The 23,096-nt window shown below is 39.1% G+C and overlaps 1 protein-coding gene across 4 annotated transcripts in view; it reads left to right on the plus strand.

Moving 5' to 3' along the window:
• The first annotated feature begins 1,620 nt into the window (after positions 1-1,620).
• Positions 1,621-23,096, plus strand: part of onecut3b (one cut homeobox 3b) — a 33,385-nt gene continuing 11,909 nt past the window's right edge. Inside the window, exons 1-2 of one of the 4 annotated variants that reach the window (XM_036556410.1) lie at positions 1,621-2,121; positions 2,200-2,831. In XM_036556410.1, the coding sequence (XP_036412303.1) occupies positions 1,658-2,121; positions 2,200-2,831 (1,096 nt within the window). In that variant the 5' untranslated portion in view covers positions 1,621-1,657. Of the gene's footprint in view, positions 2,122-2,183; positions 2,832-23,096 lie in introns of all 4 variants that reach the window. The other 3 variants (XM_036556408.1, XM_036556409.1, XM_036556411.1) reach the window with 3 other exon arrangements.

Consider the following 23,096-nt stretch of genomic DNA (forward strand, 5'->3'; position numbering starts at 1 on the left):
CTTTGTGTTTTAATACTCTTATAAAGAATTGTATGTGTTCAGATACAATATAGAAGTAAATATACATTTCTTAAATTTCTGAAATACAAATTTCAATTAATGCATTTCAGATTAATCAGAAGTTTCATGTTGTTTTAATGCATAACTATTATTGCTGTCATATAACCTGATAACTGAGTGATCCAAACTAGTCTTAGTGTCCTTTAATGCTGCTATAGGGAGCATGTTTATGGGAACAAATGCAAATGTTTTATTACAGTGCAAAACACAAATCAATGAAAGAATGTCATATTTTATGCATAATTTTTATTATATTCATATAAGAATAAGTCTGAATATTCTAAACGTGTCTCCACGAGTTGCAAAGCAGTGAGAGCCTATTGAACAGGTCTATGGGAAGTAACCGGCGCTGTAGAAGGAATAGTAAAATTCCTAGTCTGATTGGAACAGCACAAGTCACTGCATATTTCTTAATACACAAATGCTGTGATATTCATATAGAGATAAGTAAGCTCTTAGAGCTGCCAGTAACGTAGCAGGCCTTCGTACAGCAGGTGTGCTCAGATATTCTATTATGAAATATAATGAATAGGCATACATGAGTTTGATACAGGCCTGACCAAGGATGAATATGACATAGAAATTATACGGGTATGTTTTAAAAAGATGATATATGGAGTTTTTAATTTTACATGGAATGTTATATAAGCAGATATCTGTATGTGTGTGTGTGTGTGTGTGTGTGTGTATACACATATACATGTTTTCAGTTTTATGTGTTTATATATATATATATAGATAGATAGATAGATAGATAGATATAAGTATGTTAAAAAGACAAGTTGCAGAACCAGTGTTAATATTTAATATTTTATGCAAACCCATGATGTTCACCCAAAGCTGACTGTATTCTAATCTGGTCATTTTTTGCTATAATAAGTGCAACTTTCTGAAAGTAATGTAAAAATACAAATCAGCCATATATGTGTATGTATACATGTATATATGTATATATATATATATATATATATATATATATATATATATATATATATGATACTCATGTTAATATGATATGCTCCCATTGTGTGTGGCCAGGTTGAGAGGGGTGGGGTGCGGTCGCGCGCCTTGATATTTCACTTACGGGCGCGAAAAGAAGCTTCACGCTTCAGCACCGCGGACAGCGCGCGCTTTTTTTTTCTTATTTCCAACGCTACAGCGGACGCGCACGCGCGCTCCCTCTCGCTCGGACATGGAAGCGGCGGCGCTCGCGCCTCTCGGCAGAAGCGCTAGTGCTGTTGTTGTTGTTGTTGCTGCTGCTGCTGCGCAGCGAACGAGAAGCACGCGCTCACTGTCCGGCACCGGCGAGTGAGTGGCGAGCGCGAGCGTTTTCTTTTTCTTTTTTCCCTTTTCTTTTTTCTGTTTTTGTTGTTGTTTTTTACGCATCATGTTGGACTGATCGATGGATTGCCGCTGAGCAGAAGAAGAAGGAGAAAAAAGAAAACAAAGGCAGCTGCTTTGGTTTGAGAGCTCGCGCTGTAGTGAGAGAGAGAAAGAGAGAGAGGGGAGAGTGAGTAGGAGAGTGAGAGAGCGGGGGAGACAGAAGGCAAGAGGGAGACAGGGAGGGAGGCGGAAAGGCAGCATCTCTCTCCTCGCCATGGAGCTCACCATGGAGAACCTCAGCAACATGCACGGCGTCTCGCACGCGCAGGCAGCGGGCGAGCTGATGAACGCGGCGCACGCGCGCCCCTCGCCCGGGCCGCCGCCGCACCACCGCAGCCTCGTGTCGCACGGGCGCTCGGCCATGGTCTCGAGCATGGCGTCCATCCTGGAGGGCGCCGGCGAGTACCGGAACGACGCCGCCGCGCTCACCGGCCACTTGCACGCGGCTGCCATGAGCATGTGCGAGCCGGGCATGGGCTTGTCCAGCACGTACACGACGCTCGCGCCCTTGCAGCACCTGCCGCCCATCTCCACCGTGTCGGACAAGTTTCACCCGCACCATCCGCACCACCCGCACGCGCACCACGCGCACCCACACCACGCGCACCAGCGCCTCGCCGCGGGCAACGTCAGCGGCAGCTTCACGCTCATGCGCGACGAGCGCGGCGTCCCCGGCGGGCCCGGCGGCGGCCCTGGCGGAGGCGGCGGTCCCGGTGGTACTGGCGGCGGCGGAGCGTCAGCGGGCGGCCTGGTCAGCAACCTGTACGGCCACCACTACGCCAAGGACGTGTCGGCCATGGGCGCGCCGCTTTCGCCGCTGTCCAACGGGCTGGGGGCGCTGCACGGCTCGCAGAATGCGCTGTCCGCCGCCTACGGCCCCACGAGCGCCACCGGTTTCGAGCCTCACGCGGCCATGCTGTCGCGCAGCGAGGAGCACCTCGCGCGCAGCCTGGGCGGCGGAGGCGGCGGCGGCGGCGCCAGCGTGGCGCACGCGCACGCCGTCCTCTCCAACCTCAACGGCATGCACCCGCACGGGCACCTGCACGCACAGGCCGCCAGCGCCGCCATGTTGGCCGAGCGCGAGCGGCACGCGGTCGGCGGCGTGAGCCAAAGCGGAGGCGGCGGAAGCGGAGGAGGAGGGAATCAAGTGGAGGAGATCAACACGAAAGAGGTGGCGCAGCGGATCACGGCCGAGCTGAAGCGCTACAGCATCCCGCAGGCCATCTTCGCGCAGCGGATCCTGTGCCGCTCGCAGGGGACCCTGTCCGACCTGCTGCGCAACCCAAAGCCCTGGAGTAAGCTCAAGTCCGGCAGAGAGACCTTCCGGAGGATGTGGAAGTGGCTGCAGGAGCCCGAGTTCCAGAGGATGTCCGCGCTCAGGCTGGCCGGTGAGTTTTTGCCAGAGCTAAAGTAGCCTAACATCTGTTAAGGGGTGCTAGATTCGGGTATCTGGGGCCATCAGGTAGTAAAAGTAATCTGGCTGACCACATATAGAAAACATAAAATAAACGTGCTTATACAAAGGAGACACAAATCTTAATGTGTTGTAAATCTTTGAATATCAGCACTAACTTGTGTTTCTGGCAGTGTATTTGCTCAAGAGTATCTTTTTAGCTCTTGACTGTTTGTACTAGCTGAATTATATATTTTCACAAAGTATTTGCTAATACTGTAAATGTAAAATTAAATATTAAGTATACCCCATAACACACAGTCATGCATGCATCTTAACTGTTATTCATTCCAGTTTCAGTTAATGATGGCTAATGAACAAACAAAAGGGAACACTGTAAATAGGCACATTACATTCCAAAAGTATTTTATTGGGGAGATGTAATAATGGAAATGGCTTTGTCATTCAGGGCCTATATGTAACCCGTAATACCTAATACACTTTCCTCTAATACTTAACACACCTCACTGTGTCGACTCATCCAACACACCTAAAACACTGTCCTATATTAATTGATACCCACATTACCTTTCTGATTAAGCCATTCATACAAAACGTTGTATCACATCTTATGTACCAGTCTAAATGAATGATTACTGATTGTGGATCAGTATGGGCCACATAGTTCAACAACATGGAGATCCATATTATAGAACTATGCATATAGGCCTGTAACGTGTGTCCTGTAAAACCTAATGCACTGTCTCATGATCTGATGTCCCAAAATACCTGAATCCTCCCTACAATTATTTCATGACCGCTGACTGTACTGAGTAGGTGTTAACTGAAATCATGGGCTCCTATCACACAGCCATTACTGCATATCTGTTCACCACATCACAGTAATCTTATTGTCACCCTCCATCCAGAGCAGGCTTGTGGAGGACAGCAGGGCTTTACATTCACATTGGCATTCTCGAGAAAGGCTCAAAAGTACAGAGAAACTGAAAACCAAACAGGGACTGTTTCTCAAAGAGTAGTGTTAAAGTGTAAAAATAGAGCTTAAATAATGTGACTCACTGATTCAGTGACTTGCTCATTAAAATCTTTTAAAATAATTTATCTGTATGCTAAAGAATACACTGTTGGTTTATGGCTTAGATGTACGGTTCTGGGAAAAACATTTGTGGGCATTACGGGAGGATTTTTAAACATGTGAAAGGTTCTTTTTAATTTACAGAAATGGTTCACTGTAAGGTTCTTTAGGGAATTCAAATTGGTTCTGCTGTTGCATCGCTCCAATGAACCATTTTTGACAGCTGGGGGGTTTATATGAAATTCTTGTGCATCAGTTTGAGCTGGTGTTTACTAAAGGAGCGAAAGGGAATACTGTAAATAGGCTTGTTTAGTTACAAAAGTCACTTTTTTACGGAAACTGAATTAAAGAATAGCTTGATTATACCATTCATTGTATATGAGCTGCATGTCCCATAATGCCTAACACAGTATCCCATAATACCTAACACATTGTCCTATATATTACCTATCAATTCTGTTTGAAATTCCGAGCCTTTGAAATAATGCTGTGAACACTATGAACACTGTGAATGCTCCAAAGGTTTTAAATATCCCCAAAATATAATTATTTTGCTAATTTCTTAAAGCATTAGTGTTGTGTTTAGTGCTGTGTCACTCTAAATACTTTGGTGTAAATTATGGTCGTTTTTTTCAAATAAGGTAAAAAAGGCATTGGTCAGCAGGGGTGGCGGGAGGGGTGGGGGTGCTTTCTGTGAAATTTTTGTGCATTTCAGTTTGAGCTGGTACTTACTAAAAGAGCAATACTGTATATAAGCTTGTTTAATTAAAGAAGTCACTTATGTAAGGAAATTGAATTAAAGAATAGCCTAATTATATCATTCAGGTTCTATTAGGTGCATATCCCATAATGCCTAACACAGTATCCCATATATTACTTTTCAATTCTATTTGAATTCTCATGAAAATAATAGTGTGAACACTACGAACACTGGGAATACTATGAGTCCTCCGGCCATTTTAAATACGATTTTATTATCAGATCTCGTGAATCAGTTTAAGTGAAATGATAAAAATATCAAACACACTGTCCTATAATGCCAAGCACACAATCATATAGTAACTACAGTTTCAAAAATGCCTCACACGCGCCTCCATAATGTGTTCCCTCTATGTTAATGAAGGAGTTCCGCACGGTTAAGGTCTGGGCCCTTTAGATTTTTACCCAGAAAAACAGGGTCTGAATGAGAGCTAAACCGGACAGTCATCAAACACTTAAAGAACGATTTCCTGTCAGCGCTTTGATGAGTGTCCGGCTCGCACTCTCCCACAGCAGATGGGGGGATCTCCGTCGGGCTTTTCCCTGCAAAAAAAAGGTCAGATTCGTGTGTTTTGGGCCCATGCGCGCCCCCCGCGCCCCCCACCCGAGCCTCTCTCTCCAGCGACCTGCAGCTGATCGATAGCGCAGTTCCCCGCGTCCCTTTTAAATGGAGCGCGCGGATCAATACTCGATTGGGAAGCGCGGAGGCAGATAAGCGCGCGGCTGCGCCTGCTTTTAATTGAGCTCGCTTTGTTTTTTAACGCGCTCTGATTAGACCACGACTGTCTCACTTCCGTTCAGGTATGACGAATGGGATATTTGCATGGGGCCGCATGGCGCCCTCGGATTCGTCTTTTCATTGACTATCGGTTGGTTTGGAATGAAAAACACAGAAATCTGTATCTTAAAATGTAATTATTTGAGTGCCAATTTCTTCTAGCATTAGTGCCACGTCCAGTGCTGTGTCACTGTAAATACTGTAGTGTGAATTATGCTTTTGTTTGTTTTTTTAAATAAGCTAAAAAAAGGGCATTGGTCAGCAGAGGTCAATATAATGTCACTGCAAAGCTTTATTTTTCCCTTACTTCTTTTGTTAGAAGTAAATCTAACCATGTGTGCTCATTAAAGTAAGGGTTTCCAATTGATTCTTGGCTCTGATGTAGTGTAAAAAACTTTCAGTTGTACCTTTAATAGAGTGTTTACATTAGGACAAAGTGGTTCCTCTATAGCATCTCTGCAAAGAACCCCTTTTTGCACATTTCATTTAAAGAGGGCATATTTATTGTTTTCCCAATATGGGAAGTATTTATGCATACGAGTATCTCATCATGAATTCTGAGCAATTAAAAGCATAGAAATAGTGAAAGACAAATATAACTATTTAAGCCATAGTGCTGCTCAGTGTTCAACCAGAAGCTTCACTGAATCTTAAACTGTTGGTCATGTTTAAAAATCATGTGTTTGGGTTCAGCAAAATATGTCCTGATTGGCTATCAACAGAAGACACTGACTTAAGGGGGATACACTGGTGATGTCCTGTCACAGTCCAAGAAACCCCACTGAAAATCCATATGTACAGTGAGCTTAATAGGAGGTTGAATGTTAAGCCTATGTATCTACCCACCAAACCATCCACACAGGCACAGGCCTATTCATAACATTCACTTACATTCATCTGGGGCTTCAGTATGAAATTAAAAAAAACTTTGTCATGATCTCCATTGTAGTCGACGCTGAGGTGAGTTTACATAAAATACTTCCTTTAATACAGTTCAGGTTATCATATCAAATTTATTATGATCCCAATCAATGCCACGTTGACGTTTCTTTCTCTTTGCTTTTGGGAGACAGTATGGATTCCTCATTGCCTGGACCCCTGAGACAGGGAGGCAGAGGCCTCGTGGTTAGGGAGGGCTGCATTAGTGACCTGCAAGTGGACACACGTCCAATCTGTGCACATTTGAATGCCTAATGGATAGCTCGGCAGCCGTGATTAATTGCTTCTCAGCACAGTCAAGACACTCTCTCTCTTTCTGTCTCTCTCTCTCTCTCTCTTTCTCCCCTCCTCTCTCTCAGTATTAAAAGATATAAGAAATAGCAAAAGTTAATATTATACTCTTGAAAATAGCATTTTCTCAATAGTTCTTGGTTTGGATGTATGATTCTTTGAAAAACCTTTAATTGGTTTCCCATATTGGGAAAACCATTGAAGGTTTTTCATAGAATCGTACTAGTTAAGAATTGTACTGGTTAAGCACCGAGCAACAATCGTGCACTATGACAAATAGTTATATTTATTTTTCACTATAATGGGTTTTTTGATCTCTCTTAATGAGTGAAACGATGAATTCTGGGCAATTAAAACATAGAAACATTGTGAAAGACAGTTGTGTACTAACGCTACTATGTCTTTGCACTGCATCTTAAAAAGTTGTTCATGTGAAAAAATGCTGTGTTTGGGTTTGTCATAACACATACTGATTGGCTACCAACAGGTGACACAACCAGAGAGGATACACTGTAATTATTTTTATGAGTGTAGTCTTGGTTTGAACTGTCTGGATTTATAGAATGAGACCTGGTCTGTTGCAGTTTTCCTATGTAACTAAATAAAGCAGATCTTAAAGGTAAATTCCACCAAGTTTGTTGAGATGTAGATGTAGTCATTAAGCATGGTTTGATGTGAAACGGTGCATTGTAGAGAAAATTACTGAAACAATTACTCAGACTTTGTTTAAAATGTTGATACCATGGGTTGCAGTGTCTACAATGCAAATATAGTCAAGTTATTTGCTATCCAAAATGACCAATGCGATCCAGTCTGGTTTCATTGACTTACATTGAAAGTAAAGTAGGCCTTTTCCGTCTCCTGTAAAGTTATCATCATTTTGGAGATTTGAGGTTTCCTTCCGACAACAGCGATATGTAATGGTGATAATGATAAAATAGGGAATCTAAAAAAAAACAAAAAACTTTTCTTCAGAATCAGAATCACTTTATTTTGCCAAGTATGTTACACATACAAGGAATTTGTTTTGGTCACTGGACACATACTGAACAGACCAGGCAAGCATATAGACTGTTAACAAATATTGCTCTAAGGAACAAATAAAAATACAATAAATAGAATAAAGAATAATAAAAAGCCAATGTAAAAGAAGTAAATGTGTTTGGGCTTATCATAATGCAAAGTGATGTGTGAATGTACATATGCAGATATGAATATCTCTTCTCTGAGTAGACATAAACTGTAACAGCTGTTATATGCAGAATATTACAGAATGCTGTGAACATTTTTAAAAATTAACATCTGTACAGTTGTGCAAATAAGCATTATTTTACAGAGGAGTTACTGTAATACAGTAGGAGGTTTGCTGGGTTTAGTTCTTTAGGGACTATTTTGTCTTACAATGCCCTGCATGTACCTCGCTGCCTTGAACTGTTTTTAAAAATATGTTTTAGTCCTTAACTAGTGTTTCAGACATCAGGCAGCACACTCATAACCATTTTCTATAATAACTGTATGTGAGGCAGGATTTAGAGGCACTAAACACTTCAGACGTCTGAACAATTCTTCTTTCTTGAGAAAGGCGCATTCAACATGAACTTCTCTGAATGATTTTGTTTGAGATATGGAGAAATGTTGCAGAATTGGTGGAATTCCATTTTAAGGCTTAACTTACATGAGTAAATCTCAGCACATTGCTTGTAATAAGACACTCTAGATAATAAATATACACCTATACATACATATATGTTTGATGAGATTGAACCACATCCATGCCATGCATCTTGTTTCCTTCAGTGCTTGAGACGCTGGTTCTAAGCTTATGCTTTGAACGGCTCCTTTTGCTTGACTCCGTGCTCCCCAGGCCACATGTCCGATGGGCTGAAGTGTGACAGTGTGAAATAGTAAAAGCCTGTTTGCTAAGACCCCATACAGAATCTCTGTGGGTTTCTTATAGTGTTGTTTTCACTCTATCCCCTCAAGATGAAGGGGATGACAGCGATCAGCCATTTAGACTAGAACAGAAGCGAATACCTTGGCTGATCAACTGACAGTCCTGTCGCTAGGCGACCTTTGTTTTGCACAGGGCTTAGTACATTGCTTTGGACTGGTTTTAAATATTATGAGGTCAGATCTCAAGTAGTGATTTATAATCATCTAAGTCGATTTGGAAGAGAAATTGTAATGATTGCTCTAGTGAGTGTTGTGGAGTATATTTGCTTCTTATTGTACTGTGTTCAGGTGACCTGCAGAGGAGGTAAAGAGTGTTTGATAGCAACTATGTTCATGAATAAGATTTAATCTGTATAACTGCATATAATTACAATCACATAAGTGTGAAAAAAGAGCGAAAACCTTATTTTAAATAATTATATTCTATAATTAAGAATATAATATAATATAAAGATATCAACATTATCAAGTGTTTTTTTCAGAGGGAAGTCTCAAGGCCTTCTAGGCTTTTACAGAGGGCATAATGATCCCTGTGAAATAAAAAAAGACACATCTGTAATTTGTAGTGCTTTTTATTTAATGTATTTGTCATACTTTTTGTACTTCAGCTCTGCAAGTGTTGTATTGTAGTAATATTCTTATTTGTTTTTGGATAGAAGCAATGAGTTAAGTTCTTAAAATGCCTAACAGAACACTGTTCAATCAGGATTTTTTTCTCTGTAGTATATTGATAGGTATAGCCAAGCAAGCTCTATTATTGTGTAGGACTTCAGGAGCTGGAATGAAGGCCTAAATCGTCAGATTAATCACTAACATATTTAACATATGTTGTGATTTGCAAGTTTGTGGGCAAAACCGTCACTCTAGGCCTTCTAGAAGTCCTAGATACATGACTCAATGTGAATAGTTATACCAATACATTTCAATCAGATGTTAGAAATGGAAAACAGCAGCAGTTCTATGCTAGGGCTCTTTATTGTCATTGTAAAACTGCTACATACAAGGTAAAATATAGGTTAATATGTCCGTTATAAGCTTCAAATAAAACATGAAATGTCTTATCTAGAAATATCTAAAATGGCCAACAAATGTTAATGTATATTGCTGTTAGCCTTGTGCTAACATACTACTAGAAATCCCGCAGATGCTGTAGCAGAAATCCTAATTTTTGACCAGGTTTTGGCATTTATGGCGTGAACTGAAGGCTTAGCACTAATAGTCACAGTTTGTCACTGACTCTTTTAACAAAATTGGATCCAAAGCATTAATGTAATACTATCCAAATGGCTGTAAATTGCATATGACAAGCTTACAAATATGACTATGAATGCTTGGTACCAGTTAGCATAATGTCTTTGCATTAGGCTAACAAATAGCTTCAAGCGTTCTTCATTATTAGCAATGTTTATTTTTTTTTAAAGATGTGTTCATTTAAAGGGGGCCCATGTGAGCAGTAGGAAATGATAGGAAATGTGGGCTGACAAAAGAATTCTTTTGTGAAGCCCAGAGCTTCTGCAGAAGAGGCCACAGCTCAGAGAGGCTTAACTGAGATATTGCAAGTGCTCTCCAGATAACAGCAAGACGGGCAAAACAAGTAGGGTTGTAAGAGCGAACCAAACGTAGACCAAAGTCAAGTGGCTTGTAGCATTTAATTTAAAAAGCCTCAACACGAGCTCTTTATGTCTTACAGCTGTTTCGCTGTTGATCAGAGCTGCTTGTAATCCTTCTAGCTTAATGGATGGTGTAGGAAGCCTGTGATTTGAAACAGTCAGACCAAGAGTTCAACACTTATACCAAGAAAGGCCAAAACATAAGTATTCTTAAAATAGACAGTCATAATCATAATCAATATTATACGTGACAATTTAACCCCTTAAAGGAATACTCAACTTAATCTTCACCTGCTTCATCTGTAGCATACGATCAATTGTCACAGATGCCCTTCAGTGAGTACTGGAGTACCTGCCTATTGGCTTCTACTACAAGAAAGGTTCTGTTCTTTTTCCTAAGTATATGGAAACACATCAAAAATATTGTCCAACTATATGATACAGATGTGGCATATTAGGTTGAAAAATGGTGGCGTATTCCTTTAAACTCTAAGGACTTGTCAGCGGGTTCAGACTTCCATTCCTCACTCTCATAACTGTATATTTTACATATTAGTTTCACGGTTCCTGAATAATTCATGCTGGATAATAAGGCTTACGATTAATGGCTGAATAATAAGTCTTCAGTTCAATCAGTTAAACAAATGCATAGGAATTGAAAGTCTTATGAATTACATAAAGAGCATGGAGAATCTTGCACATAATGAAGGAAAGCAGTGACCTTTATCTCAGTTGGCCATGTGCATGTGGAGTAGACACGGCATGCAGACATATGACTTTATGCGGCATGTGCATAAATTTCCACACTGTAATTTAATGTGAAACATTTCTGGACCATATTTGCGGATTTGCCATTTCTCTGCAAATAACAAGTGGTAAGATAATGGCTCTAGTGAAGCAAGCACATCAAATTGCTCATCTCAGGGAAAATCTCATAATTAAATGTAAGTTGAACGCGAAAGTGAGAGTCAGCAGTGAGTGAGAATCGCTGGCTGCTTCTGCATTGCCACACAGCACCATTACTACTGCTTCTGCTGCTTCTGCGGCTTTGTCATTCTCATATGTTTGCCTGGCTTTGCACGTATGAGAGATCAATAACATAGCCTCCCATCCCCCCCTTCTGTTCTCTTCTCTCTCTTTCTCGCTCCCACCCTCTCTCTTTTTCTCTCTCCACAGCACATCACAAAAAGATGACCCACCATCCATTACGACTGCCACAGTTGTACTGAATAAGATTTGTTGGCGTGGTAGATTCACCCAAAAAGAAGAATAAAATCGCAATCCCTCTGGTATTGCAGTGGTCACTGGAAGCACAGATGCTGGTGCAAAATGGCTGACATCGTCAAAGAGAGAGATATCTAGCTAATGACTGAATGAAAGGTCCAGTGAACAATAGTAGTTGGCAGTTCTGAGATGAAGTTTGCTGATCGTGTGCTCAGCCTGGACGTCTAGGCTGCAGTGTGTGTGAGAGGCATTAATGCGTGTGTGCAAATGCGTTGGTGTTTGAGTGGAAGGGTGTGAGGTGTGCCAGACATGAGGATGTACAGTAGTGCAAATGTGCGAGACTCAATACAGCCTTCGACCACAGCAGTAGAGAGACCAGTGTCTAGCATTTGTAGAGCTATTATACTGAGTGACCAGTGTTGTCAGTTTCCAGTTTCACCCACATTTGACTCAGAACACTGAAAGTTTAACGTCCACTAATATGTGAAAACACTTATATAATATATATAACATAAACAAAGCACATATAAATGGACATAATGCCACAGCAGAGGCAGTACAATTGAAAAGAACATTCTTAACAATAACACTTCCTAAATGGTTCCTGGCTTAGATGTATGGATCTAGAAAAAAAAAAACTTTGATTGAGAATCTGTACATAGGCTCTTTAAGATCTTGAAAGGTTCCTCAGAATTGCACATCTTATTTACAGTTCTTTTTATCCAGTAAAACATTTCTTAAGTAGTTAAAAGTGGTTCTTGTGTGGTGTCGCTTTTAAGCACTTTTATTTTTAAGTGTTCTTTGCTCTAAGTTAGAAGCCCAATCACAAATATCCAAAACTGGCAGCCCTGCAACAGAGGCCCCCCGATGATATTGGTGCTATAAGACTATACTGGAAATTCCACCCAATTTTTAAAATTTCTGACTGGTTTAATATGTAATGCTCCATTCTAGAGAATCATACAGAATTGGAAATTTTCACACCAGACGGTCTGATAGGAACCAGACATCTGAAAGCCTCTGAAAGCTACTTCACAGAAAGTTTTTACACAAAATTGTTTCAAATATGTTGCCTGATGTCTGAGACTGATGCTGAGTCTTAAATGGCTCCCTACTCCCAATACAATGCACTGCAATAGTCATGAAAATATAGCTTCTACGTCTCAGTAGTGCACGAAAAGTCGTACAGCTTATTGGCTGAATATAAATGGCTTTGTTAGACATATAATACACTATTAAGCCATTATTTCATGACCTACATAGTGCACTACATAGGGAGTAGGGAGCCATTTGAGATTAAGCCATTATTTTACAATTGTTTGGAGAAAAGATTTTGGCCTAAAATGTATTTTTAAAAATACATTCATGATGGAGAGGTACATGCAGGGCTTATAGGGCAATGTAGTACCCACAGAGAAGTTTTATTGGGTTTATTGCATTTCTACCACTTTAAACATCATGAAAAAACTCAGAAGACAGGTATAGAAATATGTAAGTCTGACTGAACAAGGAGGGTGGTCCTGTAAATAATCCATGAAATATTTGAAGAATAGCCATGTAAACGCCTATATCTGATCACATTCTCAATCAGAAAGTATAAGTACACTCTGTGGATGTGTGTTTGTGTCAAAATGGAAGGTTTTAATGTTCAACATGGCGGGAGCTAGAAACTGTCCTGCAAAGGAGAGTTTTTTGTTCTTCAAACTTTAAAAGACTTAAAAATAGCAGTATGGATGACCGTAAAGCAATATGAGTATCTGAGCAAATGAATGACGGTATTTAATTCAAATCAATTAATTAAAAACGAGCTGAAAACTCTGGTAACACACTGCTGCTCGTCTCAGTCTGACTGGAGACATGATGCTTATTGTCATGGTAAGGTCTACACTAGGCAGCACTCTGGATCTGAATACTTGTAGTTTGTGTGTAAAGAGAGATTTTCTTCAGATTGCTGAGTAAACAGATTGTGGCGTTGCTGGGAGGAAGAGTCAGGGAAGCCATGTTCTGCTCAGAAAAAGGCTTTTTATTCAGAACAAGCAGAATAAGGCATACCCAGAATAACTGAAAATGAGGGCAGGTCACTCCTAGCCCTGTACTTTCTTCCAGTAGTGCACACTTAAAAATAGTAGTTCTTCAAGGTTCCTATATAGAACCACGAACATTCAAAGAACCCTTTCCATGATTAAAGGGTTCTTTGCATCATGAAATGTTCTTCAGATTGATGGAGATTGTGCTGTAGGTGGTTCTATATAGCACCAAAAAGGGCTCTGCTGTTGTTACAATGTCAGGCTTGTTACAATAGAAGAATCCTTTTTGGTGCAATATAGAACCCTTTTCAAAAAGGTTCTATATAAAACTATCTACAGCACATTCTCAAACAATCTGAAGAACCTTTCACGATGAAAAAAACCCTTTAATCATGCAAAAGATTCTTTGTGTTCTATATAGAACCATTTTCTACTATAGAACCTCTTGCTACTTTTTTACTAAAGAACCCTTGAAGAACCATCATTTTTAGGTGCGCAAGTCCCAACCCAATTTAACTAAACCCATATGCTCCAACAGAACACCACGCATAGAATACATACAAACGCATCCCAAACAAACACAATATAAACAACAATTACTGTCAGTTAATAAGGGAGGTGGGCCTCTCTTATTGCATGCCCGCTTGCGAGCTCTATTGGGAGCTCAACCAGTGCCAAATGCCACAGTATAAACACCTCAATCTTAATCTATAATCAGAATGAATTCAATCAGATTGGTGAAAATCTTTGCATGTAAACAGTGGTTCCTGGTTCTTTTCACCACCACTGTAAAGAAGATTGAGTCGAGTTTCTTAGTACCTTTAGTCAGGGAACATAATCCATTGAAATTATATTTTCTAAGTTGTATTGACTCCACACACCCCGTCTCATCTCCAGGCTTTTTATTTTATCATTCTGTTTTAAAAGATTAGGTTATGAAAAGGCACATATATGTACTTTTCCACTAGGAAAAACATATTTAAGGTTCACAATTGGACCTTAAAACCACTGTTGTACCTTTGAGGGAACATTTACATTGTTTGTACCTTGATGAATGAAAAATGTACCTGCAGAACCTTTATTTCTAACAGTGTGAACCATTTCAAGCCATACTGAATGTCTTTGTTTAGATCTCAGTGATTAATGTATGCAAAAAATTGAAAAATAATGGAATTCCCCCTGTAAACATAGAACCCATATTCTGTGGTCTCTGTTAATAAGCTCAGGATCAGTGCTGGGCCAGTTGAGATCCAGATTCCAGTCTTGGGCTTTAGGGTAAGTGCAGGCTGGGCTATGTACTGGTGAAGGTTTAAACCCTCATCACCTCGCAGGTGCAAATAGAAACAGACGGCTTTAAACAGCCTAACTCATAGGCGAATTGCTGCATTTGTTGAAAATTCATCAAAAGTAGAAAAAAAGTCTCTGATGACCCACTTTTAAAATAGCTTCAAGTGAAGAACCAGAGTAAGACGTAGGACTACTGTACATTCAGACCACCACACACGTACAGGGGCTTTTCAAAAATTCAAAAGAATACCAAAGACGGTTTGGTTTCTGCTCTCATCTCCCCCAAACTGTGGAAACGAATGTAAATACGCTTTAAAGCAAAGAAAAAAGTCTGAAAAAAGCCGCCAAATCGTACACGAAGAAAATGTGTGTTATGCGAGATAAAAGCAGACGGCGGCGAGCTGCGATTGATTGAGGGTGGGAGAGATTTGACTTTGTGAAAAGCAGCGGATTGAGGCGAGCTGCTGAAATGATCGATTCTGCCGTTAATAATTGATAAGCGCGAGGGGGGAAGGCGGAGAGGGGAGGGTAGGGAAGGGGGGCTTGGGTTTGTGGCTGTTGTAACCGAGTCAGCTTCTCGGTAAGCAAAGCAAAAACGTGCGGCGAATGTTTAGAGACCACATTAAAAGGAATAGCTCAGCCAAACAGGCTAACGTGGCGTATGATGAATGGAAACTAATTGCGAGCAACTGGCATGATGTCATTGGCGTAAGGCTACTTGGTGACTGTATGATTTCCTTCACTGTTACATTATATGTCCAAAAATATCCAGATACTCCTTCTAATGACTGAATTCAGTTACTTCAAAGGGAAATTCCACCCAATTCTTAAAATTTCAGCTTAATAGAATGGTTAAGATGTACACTATTAAAAAAGTTGGTTGTTCAAGAGTTCTTTAGTTAAGAAAATGGTTCTATATAGAACCACGAAGACTCAAAGAACCTTTTGCATGATTAAAGGGTTCTTTGCATGGTTAAATGGTTCTTCAGACCTGTGGAGAATGTGCTGTAGATGGTTCTATATAGCACCAAAAAGGTTCTATTGTTACAATGTCAGACCTGTAGCAATAGCCGAACCCTTTTTGGTGCTATATAGAACCCTTTTCAAAAAGGTTCTATATAGAACCATACAAAACACATTCTTCATCAATCTGGAGAACCTTTTCATGATGCAAAAAACACCTTCAATCATGCAAAGGGTTCTTTGAGTGTTCATGGTTCTATGTAGAACCCTTGAAGAACTATCTTTTTTAAGTGTGTATACAAAGTGATTCAGAGTGGTTTGATGTGAAATGCTATGTTCTAGAGAAACAGAGTCAGAATGGCTCACAGTGGTAGTGATAGAGACACAAAGTTACTGCATGAAATGTTTATGAATATGCTGCCTGAAGACATTGCTTTACAGTGGTCTTGTGATAAGGTTTTGGTCTGAAACTTTTTTTTTTAGTATGTTAGTGGTTAGATAGGTGCATGCAGGGCATTGTAAAGTAAGAACAGTGCCCAAAGAAAGCTTCGTTTGGGAAGTTGGGAAGTCTCTCTACAATGCACCATTTCATATCTGACTCTGAGTAAGCCTAAGGTCTCTAGGCCTAATGACAAGTGTCAGCTAGAGGAGAATAAAGCCCCCCAGTATTGGACTGTGGAGCAGTGGAACTGCGTTCTTTGCTGAAATGGAGTAACGTCCAGTACAGTTGTGATGATTTAGAGTGACGTTTGTGATCCTAAACTAATCATCCAACATCAGTATCTGGCCTCACTAATGCTTTTGTGTCTGAATTCAGTCAAATCTTCACAGCAATGGTCCAACAACTAGTGTATAGGCTTCCCAGAGGAGTAGAGGCTGTTACTGCAGCAAAGGAGAACAAACGTACTATTAATACAGAAGAAACATTGGATGGGCAGAGCAAATGAGCAGCGACACATTTGTACCATATACATTTACCAAACATAGCTTTCACATACTACGCTCAAAAAGAGAAGAAAATGCCCTGTAGATATAAAACGAAACTTACACTGAAAATAAAGGTGGGCTTAAAAACAACCCAATTTGGGTCAAATCCATAACACATGCTGGTGTTATGGACTAGTGCTACAGCTAGGCTACATCTAGAAAGACAGTAGAAACAATCATTATAGCGTGCTAGCATTAGCTAACATAATCCTATTAGTCTCATATCATAAATAGAAAACAGATTATAATATAGTTTTCTCAAAATAAAACACCTATTTTTGTTGGTTCCACTGAAGAGTAAGTGGTAAAAAGCTGTGACTTTGAGCTGCTACCTGATGTGAAGCTGTTTAACTGGCTCTGTGGAAATAACCCAACACAACGACTCAACGGGGTCAACATAGCATTTGGATAGTAAAAAACAACCCAGCAGCAGCAACTGACAGTTTGTGAGGATATAAAGAGGCATAAACAACATTCAGCATAGAGGGATGTTCAGGCCAGGATTGTTACTGCAGTAAATGGAGGACAAACTCCCTGATAATACTCTTAAACTCTGGATGAGCAGGTATCAGCTAACTTTTGGACATATACTGCAGTTAGCAATGAGCATGATGTCACTGGCATAATGCTAACCTAATAGGTGGCCATTCAGAGTACAGCAACATTAGCATTTTTGACTGAAATAGCCTTTAACTCAAAGATTGCAGAGAAAAATGGGAAAAGGGGTCAAAAAATGACAATAAGAGCTGAAGAAAATTTTTTGCACATGTTGTGCATTTTACATTTAGCCCTTGTAAGTCTTGGAAATGTAACTTTTTTCTGTAATTTTTCATTCCAAAATGTGTTTAACCCATTTCAGAAACAGTATCTCATTTTTACAAGGTGTCTTTGCTGACAATAATTAAATGGACAATGGAGTTGAAAGTAACAGTTTTTAGCATAGAGTTAGTAAATACACAAAATGTGGTTAATTAGTGTCCATGCTATTGATTTGAGGGCATTAAAGACAATTTAATGAATTTTAAAATAAATAATTTACTTTAAGTCTTTAATTTGGGTAACAGAGTTATACTTTCAAGATCTTACCAGTCAATATCACACTTTCATTTGAAGATAAAGAATGATCTTATTTTTCTTCTCCTCATGATCTTTAGATGATTTTCATTTCCTGTTGAACATGTGCCTTGTGGAATTATCCAGAAATTTTATACACTGTGTTTTCACAGTCAAAGTACTGTAAAACATAGTAGTCAGAACCTGTTTTTTGAAGAAAAAAAAATCCCATTAAACACAAAACAGGTTAAATGCATGTGAATAAACCATACATACACTGTATTTTAACTTTGCAGTTAATTTACAGAAATAGAGTGTAAATTCACAAAAAACAGACAATCACCTTTATTTCACAGACTTTTGCATTTAATAGTTGTTACTATTATTATTATTATTATTATTATTATTATTATTATAATTCTCAGAAAATGTCAAAATAACTACTTGAACTAGTAAAACTGTCGAATTACATGAAAATGCTGTATTTCAAAGAAATTGAATACAGATTTTTACCACTTCTGAGAAAATGCTGACTTTTACTGTTAATGAACGGGCTTTGTCTGGCACCCTTTTTTTATTACATTCTAGGTAACAGGGTTGAATGCATGTTGTGGGTCACAATTACAATGTACATTTTTCAGAACCTTTAATGGATGACTCATGAAAAAAGCTATTTCAGCCGTATGTTAAATTGATTCACACCTTGTACAATAAGATTTTTAGAGGCTTTTAATAATTAGATTTCAAGGTAAAGTGTTATAATGGACTATAATCTTAGAAAACTCAATTTTAATTTTACTTTACATACATATTTGTAAATGTAATATCAGTGGGACACAAATGGCACCCCAATCACAAGATCACCCACAATAGCCTCTAGACTCCTTCCTTCAGAGGCAACTTCTCAGCCACAGCCATTGCTCTTTCTCATTTACATGCTCCACTGATTATCATTTTGTTCTTGTCAGCAAAATACACTCCAATGCAATCCAAGGTTGTGATCATTTGATATTTGAAGGTTGAAGAGAGGCGCGTGCATATGTGAGTGCGCTTTGTGTTCAGGCAAAATGCGTAGGGTCAGGGGGGGGTTACATGCGTTTGTATACGTGCGTGTGACTGCGCATGCCAAATGAACGTGAGCGTGTTGTGAGTGCCTTAAGTGTGTGAAGGTATGTCAGACGGGGCCCACTTTATGTGCTTCCATGTACGTGTGAAAGCAAGTGAGACAGAGAGCGTGTGTCTGAATGTGTGTTACGGTGCGAGTGTGAAAGTGCACGTGTGTGGGCGTGTGTGCATGTGTGCGAGTGTGTGAGTGTGTATGTGATCGGGTTATAGAGTGTGCCTGTGCTATACATTGTTAAGGCTTATCTGACTTGCGCTGAATCTGTATTGATTTCCTTTCCCCTGCTCTCTCCCTCCATCTCTGGGGCTCCCACCAGCAGCAGCTAGCCAAGCAGACACACACACACACACACACACACACAAACACACACACAGAACAGCCAACAGCAGCAGTCAGCCAAGCAGGGCCCACCTCTCACAATACTTTCCCACCAACAGAGCTGTTTCTGCAACACATACACACACCCCACAACACACACACACACACACCCGCAGACACGGACAAAAGAACAGATTCCATTTGAAAGATGGCAAAAGGTTCACAGACAAATACATACTGGTAAATATAATAGCTTGTAGGCCCAAATTAAACAGTCTGGCTTAATGAATACACAAGAATAAATCACTGTCATATCAAAACCGTGTAACTTCATTATTGTTCAGCTTTATTATTGTTCAGCTGCATTTATTTTAAATATATATTATATTTATAACACCAGCTTCCTTTTACATTGTGTGAACAATTCTTGATGAATTGTTATTATTGTTATATTATCCTCCAGTACTGTGTGAAAGTCAGAGACCATCCCTCATTTGTTTAATTTTCAGTCAAAACAGCCATTAAGTTATTCATTTTTTTAGCATCAGGAAAAATAGAAACCTTAATAACTACATATAAAATCAGCTTTGTCAATATTTGGTCTCTACCCTTAACCTCTTTATTACAGCTTCTGTTCATTTCTTTGGACCTGCTTTCAGTTTACCAGAGAAAACAGATTTTTACTGTTAATTAATGGGTTTTGTCTGGCACCCATTTTTTCTGCTTTTTTACAGTGTAGGTAACAGGGTTGAATGAAAATTGCTGGACACAATTATAATGTACATTTTTCATAACCTTTAATGGATGACTCATGAAAAAAGATATTTCAGCCATATGTTAAATGGATTCATACCTTAATACAATAAGATTTTTTGAGGCTTTTAATAATTAGATCTCAAGGTGAAGTGTAGTTATAATGGACTATATTCTTTAAAAAGACAGTTCATCAAGGGTTCTTTATTAAAAGGAAAGGGTTCTATGCAGCACCAAATGGGTTCTTTTATTGTTATGAGTTGTCCAAAGATGTCTGTAGGAATATTTTTCACACCTCCAAAGTTCAGTCTAAGAAGTTGCATCTCATGATTTGAGAATGTTTTAACACCTTCAGTGATGTTGAAGTCTGGACTCTGGGGTGGTCTCCTTTTCTCAGTGAGGTCTTCTTGACAGTTACACATCCTTTCAGACTCATAGTGTTGAGTTGTCGTCTCACAGTGGATGGATGGACAGAGATACCTGTGGATTTTTTCAGATCTGACTGCGAGAGCTCAAAGATGAAAGTTCTGTTTATCTGACGGTGGTCTATCAGGTCTTGAACGGTTGTTAGGAGTCCCATTTTCTCTATAGTTTTTAATCATTTTCGAACTCCAATTTGGAAAATCCTGTTTTTTCCCCAGTGTTTTCCCCTTCATTATGCAAGTGGATTATCTTACATGTAATCTGCTCTGAAATATTTTCTAAAAAATTAATTTCTCCTGTAAAGTCACTGTTTTGGAGGCATACATTCTTAAACTACAAAGGTTCTTTGTGCAATACCATAGAGAACCACTTTTGCTTCTGAGATTAAATTTAATTAAATTTAAAAAGATTCTTCACACTCTATAGTTCTGTAAAGAATGTGTATTGAAAGGGAACCGAATGCGATTCTTCTGTAGCCTTGCTAAGAAAACTCTTTTTGGCACCCCTATTTTGTCAGGAGTGTAATTTTTTTTTTATGACAGCAACTATATGTTTGTTCCATTATATATATATCATGGTATTGCAATAAGCAGAATATTGAATTCACTTATGGAGCCAGACAGAGATGCTTTATTACCTGGATTGGCCTTCATTGTCTGAGAGCTCTGAGTGCTTTGTGTAGTCTCTCTTTGTGTTAATGTACAACTAAAGAATAATGAGCACATTAAACCCACGCCAAGCAATTTCGAAACAATGATGAATAGCTAAAAACAGGTGAAAATGGCTCAGGGCATGTTGCCTCACAAAAATGTGATTCTGAATGCAAGAACCAAAGCCAATAGCACAAGAAGAGGCTAAAAAATATTTCTACAACTAAATATATACTTGAATTGTTGGTAGACAATGGGATCAGACCTTGTATTCTTCTGGCTCACAATAGGTTAGAATGCTTAGATTTAGAAAATGACGCAGTTAAAGATGTCATTTTCAAGAATGATCAGAAAAAACATAAATACAGTGTGAACAAAAACAGCTGGTCAAATCTCTGAGTTTAAAGATTCACACTGAACGCCACATAGTGTAATGGTTAGATATAAGAATGTAGGAATAAGAGTTTTAAGGATAGGGCATAGATTTAGAGATAATGTGATGGGTTGGCTCTATTAAATAGACAAAATGTAAAAACAAATGCTGTATACAGTATAAAAACAATAAAAGAGAAAAGTTATCTATGTGTGCTTGGGGTCTTAAACCATGCACCATAAGTTTATGAATGCCTAAAAACACCCCCAAACTGCAAGCTTATTGTTCACTTTTTAATCTTAATTCTTATTATTCAGTGACTGCTATGAATTATTAAGTAACTACTTTGAAACTAATATATGTTGTAGTTTTGTGGGCCTGTGTACAAATCCATAGCATTTAATGGGTTAATTCAACAAATACTGATGTTCCTAAACATTAAGAAACCAGTTATTGGAATTCCTGTAAGTGGAGTCCTTGAAATCGCATGAAATTTTGTAAAGTCTAGACACTGCTTGTGGAAGATCTCGTAAAGAAGATCTCGTAAAGGCCTCTAATACTGTAATGTGGGATTAATATAAGATCTGTTATAGATCCTTCACTCCTCGGCTTTGAGATCAATCAATCTGTCTATGAATGGCATTTAATTGAGCTGGTAGGGATAGATCTGGCTTGTCAGATGTTTGTCCACTGAGCGATTGATTTTGGAGACCAGTTAGGAAACGTAGTGGACACAGAGGAACTGGCCCTGACCTGAACTATAGGAATGCTCAGCTTCTATTACACCATTCTCCAAAGGCCAGGCTCACTCCGCATGTTCCCACACTTGCTCATATCCAATTACACTGTGGTTGAGGCCACATTCCATAGCAACTACTCATGTTAACAGGTGCTGCATTCATCACTATACATTCGTCACCTCAGCTTCATCAGACTGAAGTAAGGAAGGTGTTCATAGTGCTGAATGTACTGAAGTATTATTGAACAGACTGCCCTGAATAGACAGATCAGTGAAATGAATGTGAAAATGTGAAAATAGTGGAGATCATTTGGTTTTAGAGCAAAGAACAGTACATCCATGTAGACCAAGACACAGACAGGGAATATAGAAGTACATATATGTAAATATTATAGTGTAAATAGTATATACTACCAATGGTGAATAGTAGTACAGATATATACTACCATAGTGTGTGTGTGTATATGTATATTTATGACATATATTTATGCACACACACACACAATTATGTTACCTTTTTACCATGCACTGATGTTGAATTAACACACTTGTGTTGAATGCACAAGACTTATTATTATTAATATTATTAATCATTAATCATAGTTATAAATTAATTAATTAATTAACTAATAACAACCCCCCCTTTACATATAAAAGACAGTGCAGTTGGTTTGTTCACTTACTATATGTCCAGCCAAGCTGGTGCTCTAATGTAAGCTAATAGTTAGAATATATTCAGCTCTCTTAGCTAAGAGAGCCATGAATCAGGTGTTCCATCACAGAAAAGACCCATTGAATCAAGCATAGAACCATTTATTCATTCAAATGATTAATTAAGGGTTCACAGTTCCATATAGAACCACAGTCTTTCCTAAAGATCATTTAAAGAACCGTTTTTTAAGGATATATACACA

The sequence above is a fragment of the Colossoma macropomum genome, unplaced genomic scaffold, assembly GCF_904425465.1.
Source record: "Colossoma macropomum unplaced genomic scaffold, Colossoma_macropomum, whole genome shotgun sequence".
Taxonomy (NCBI): domain Eukaryota; kingdom Metazoa; phylum Chordata; class Actinopteri; order Characiformes; family Serrasalmidae; genus Colossoma; species Colossoma macropomum.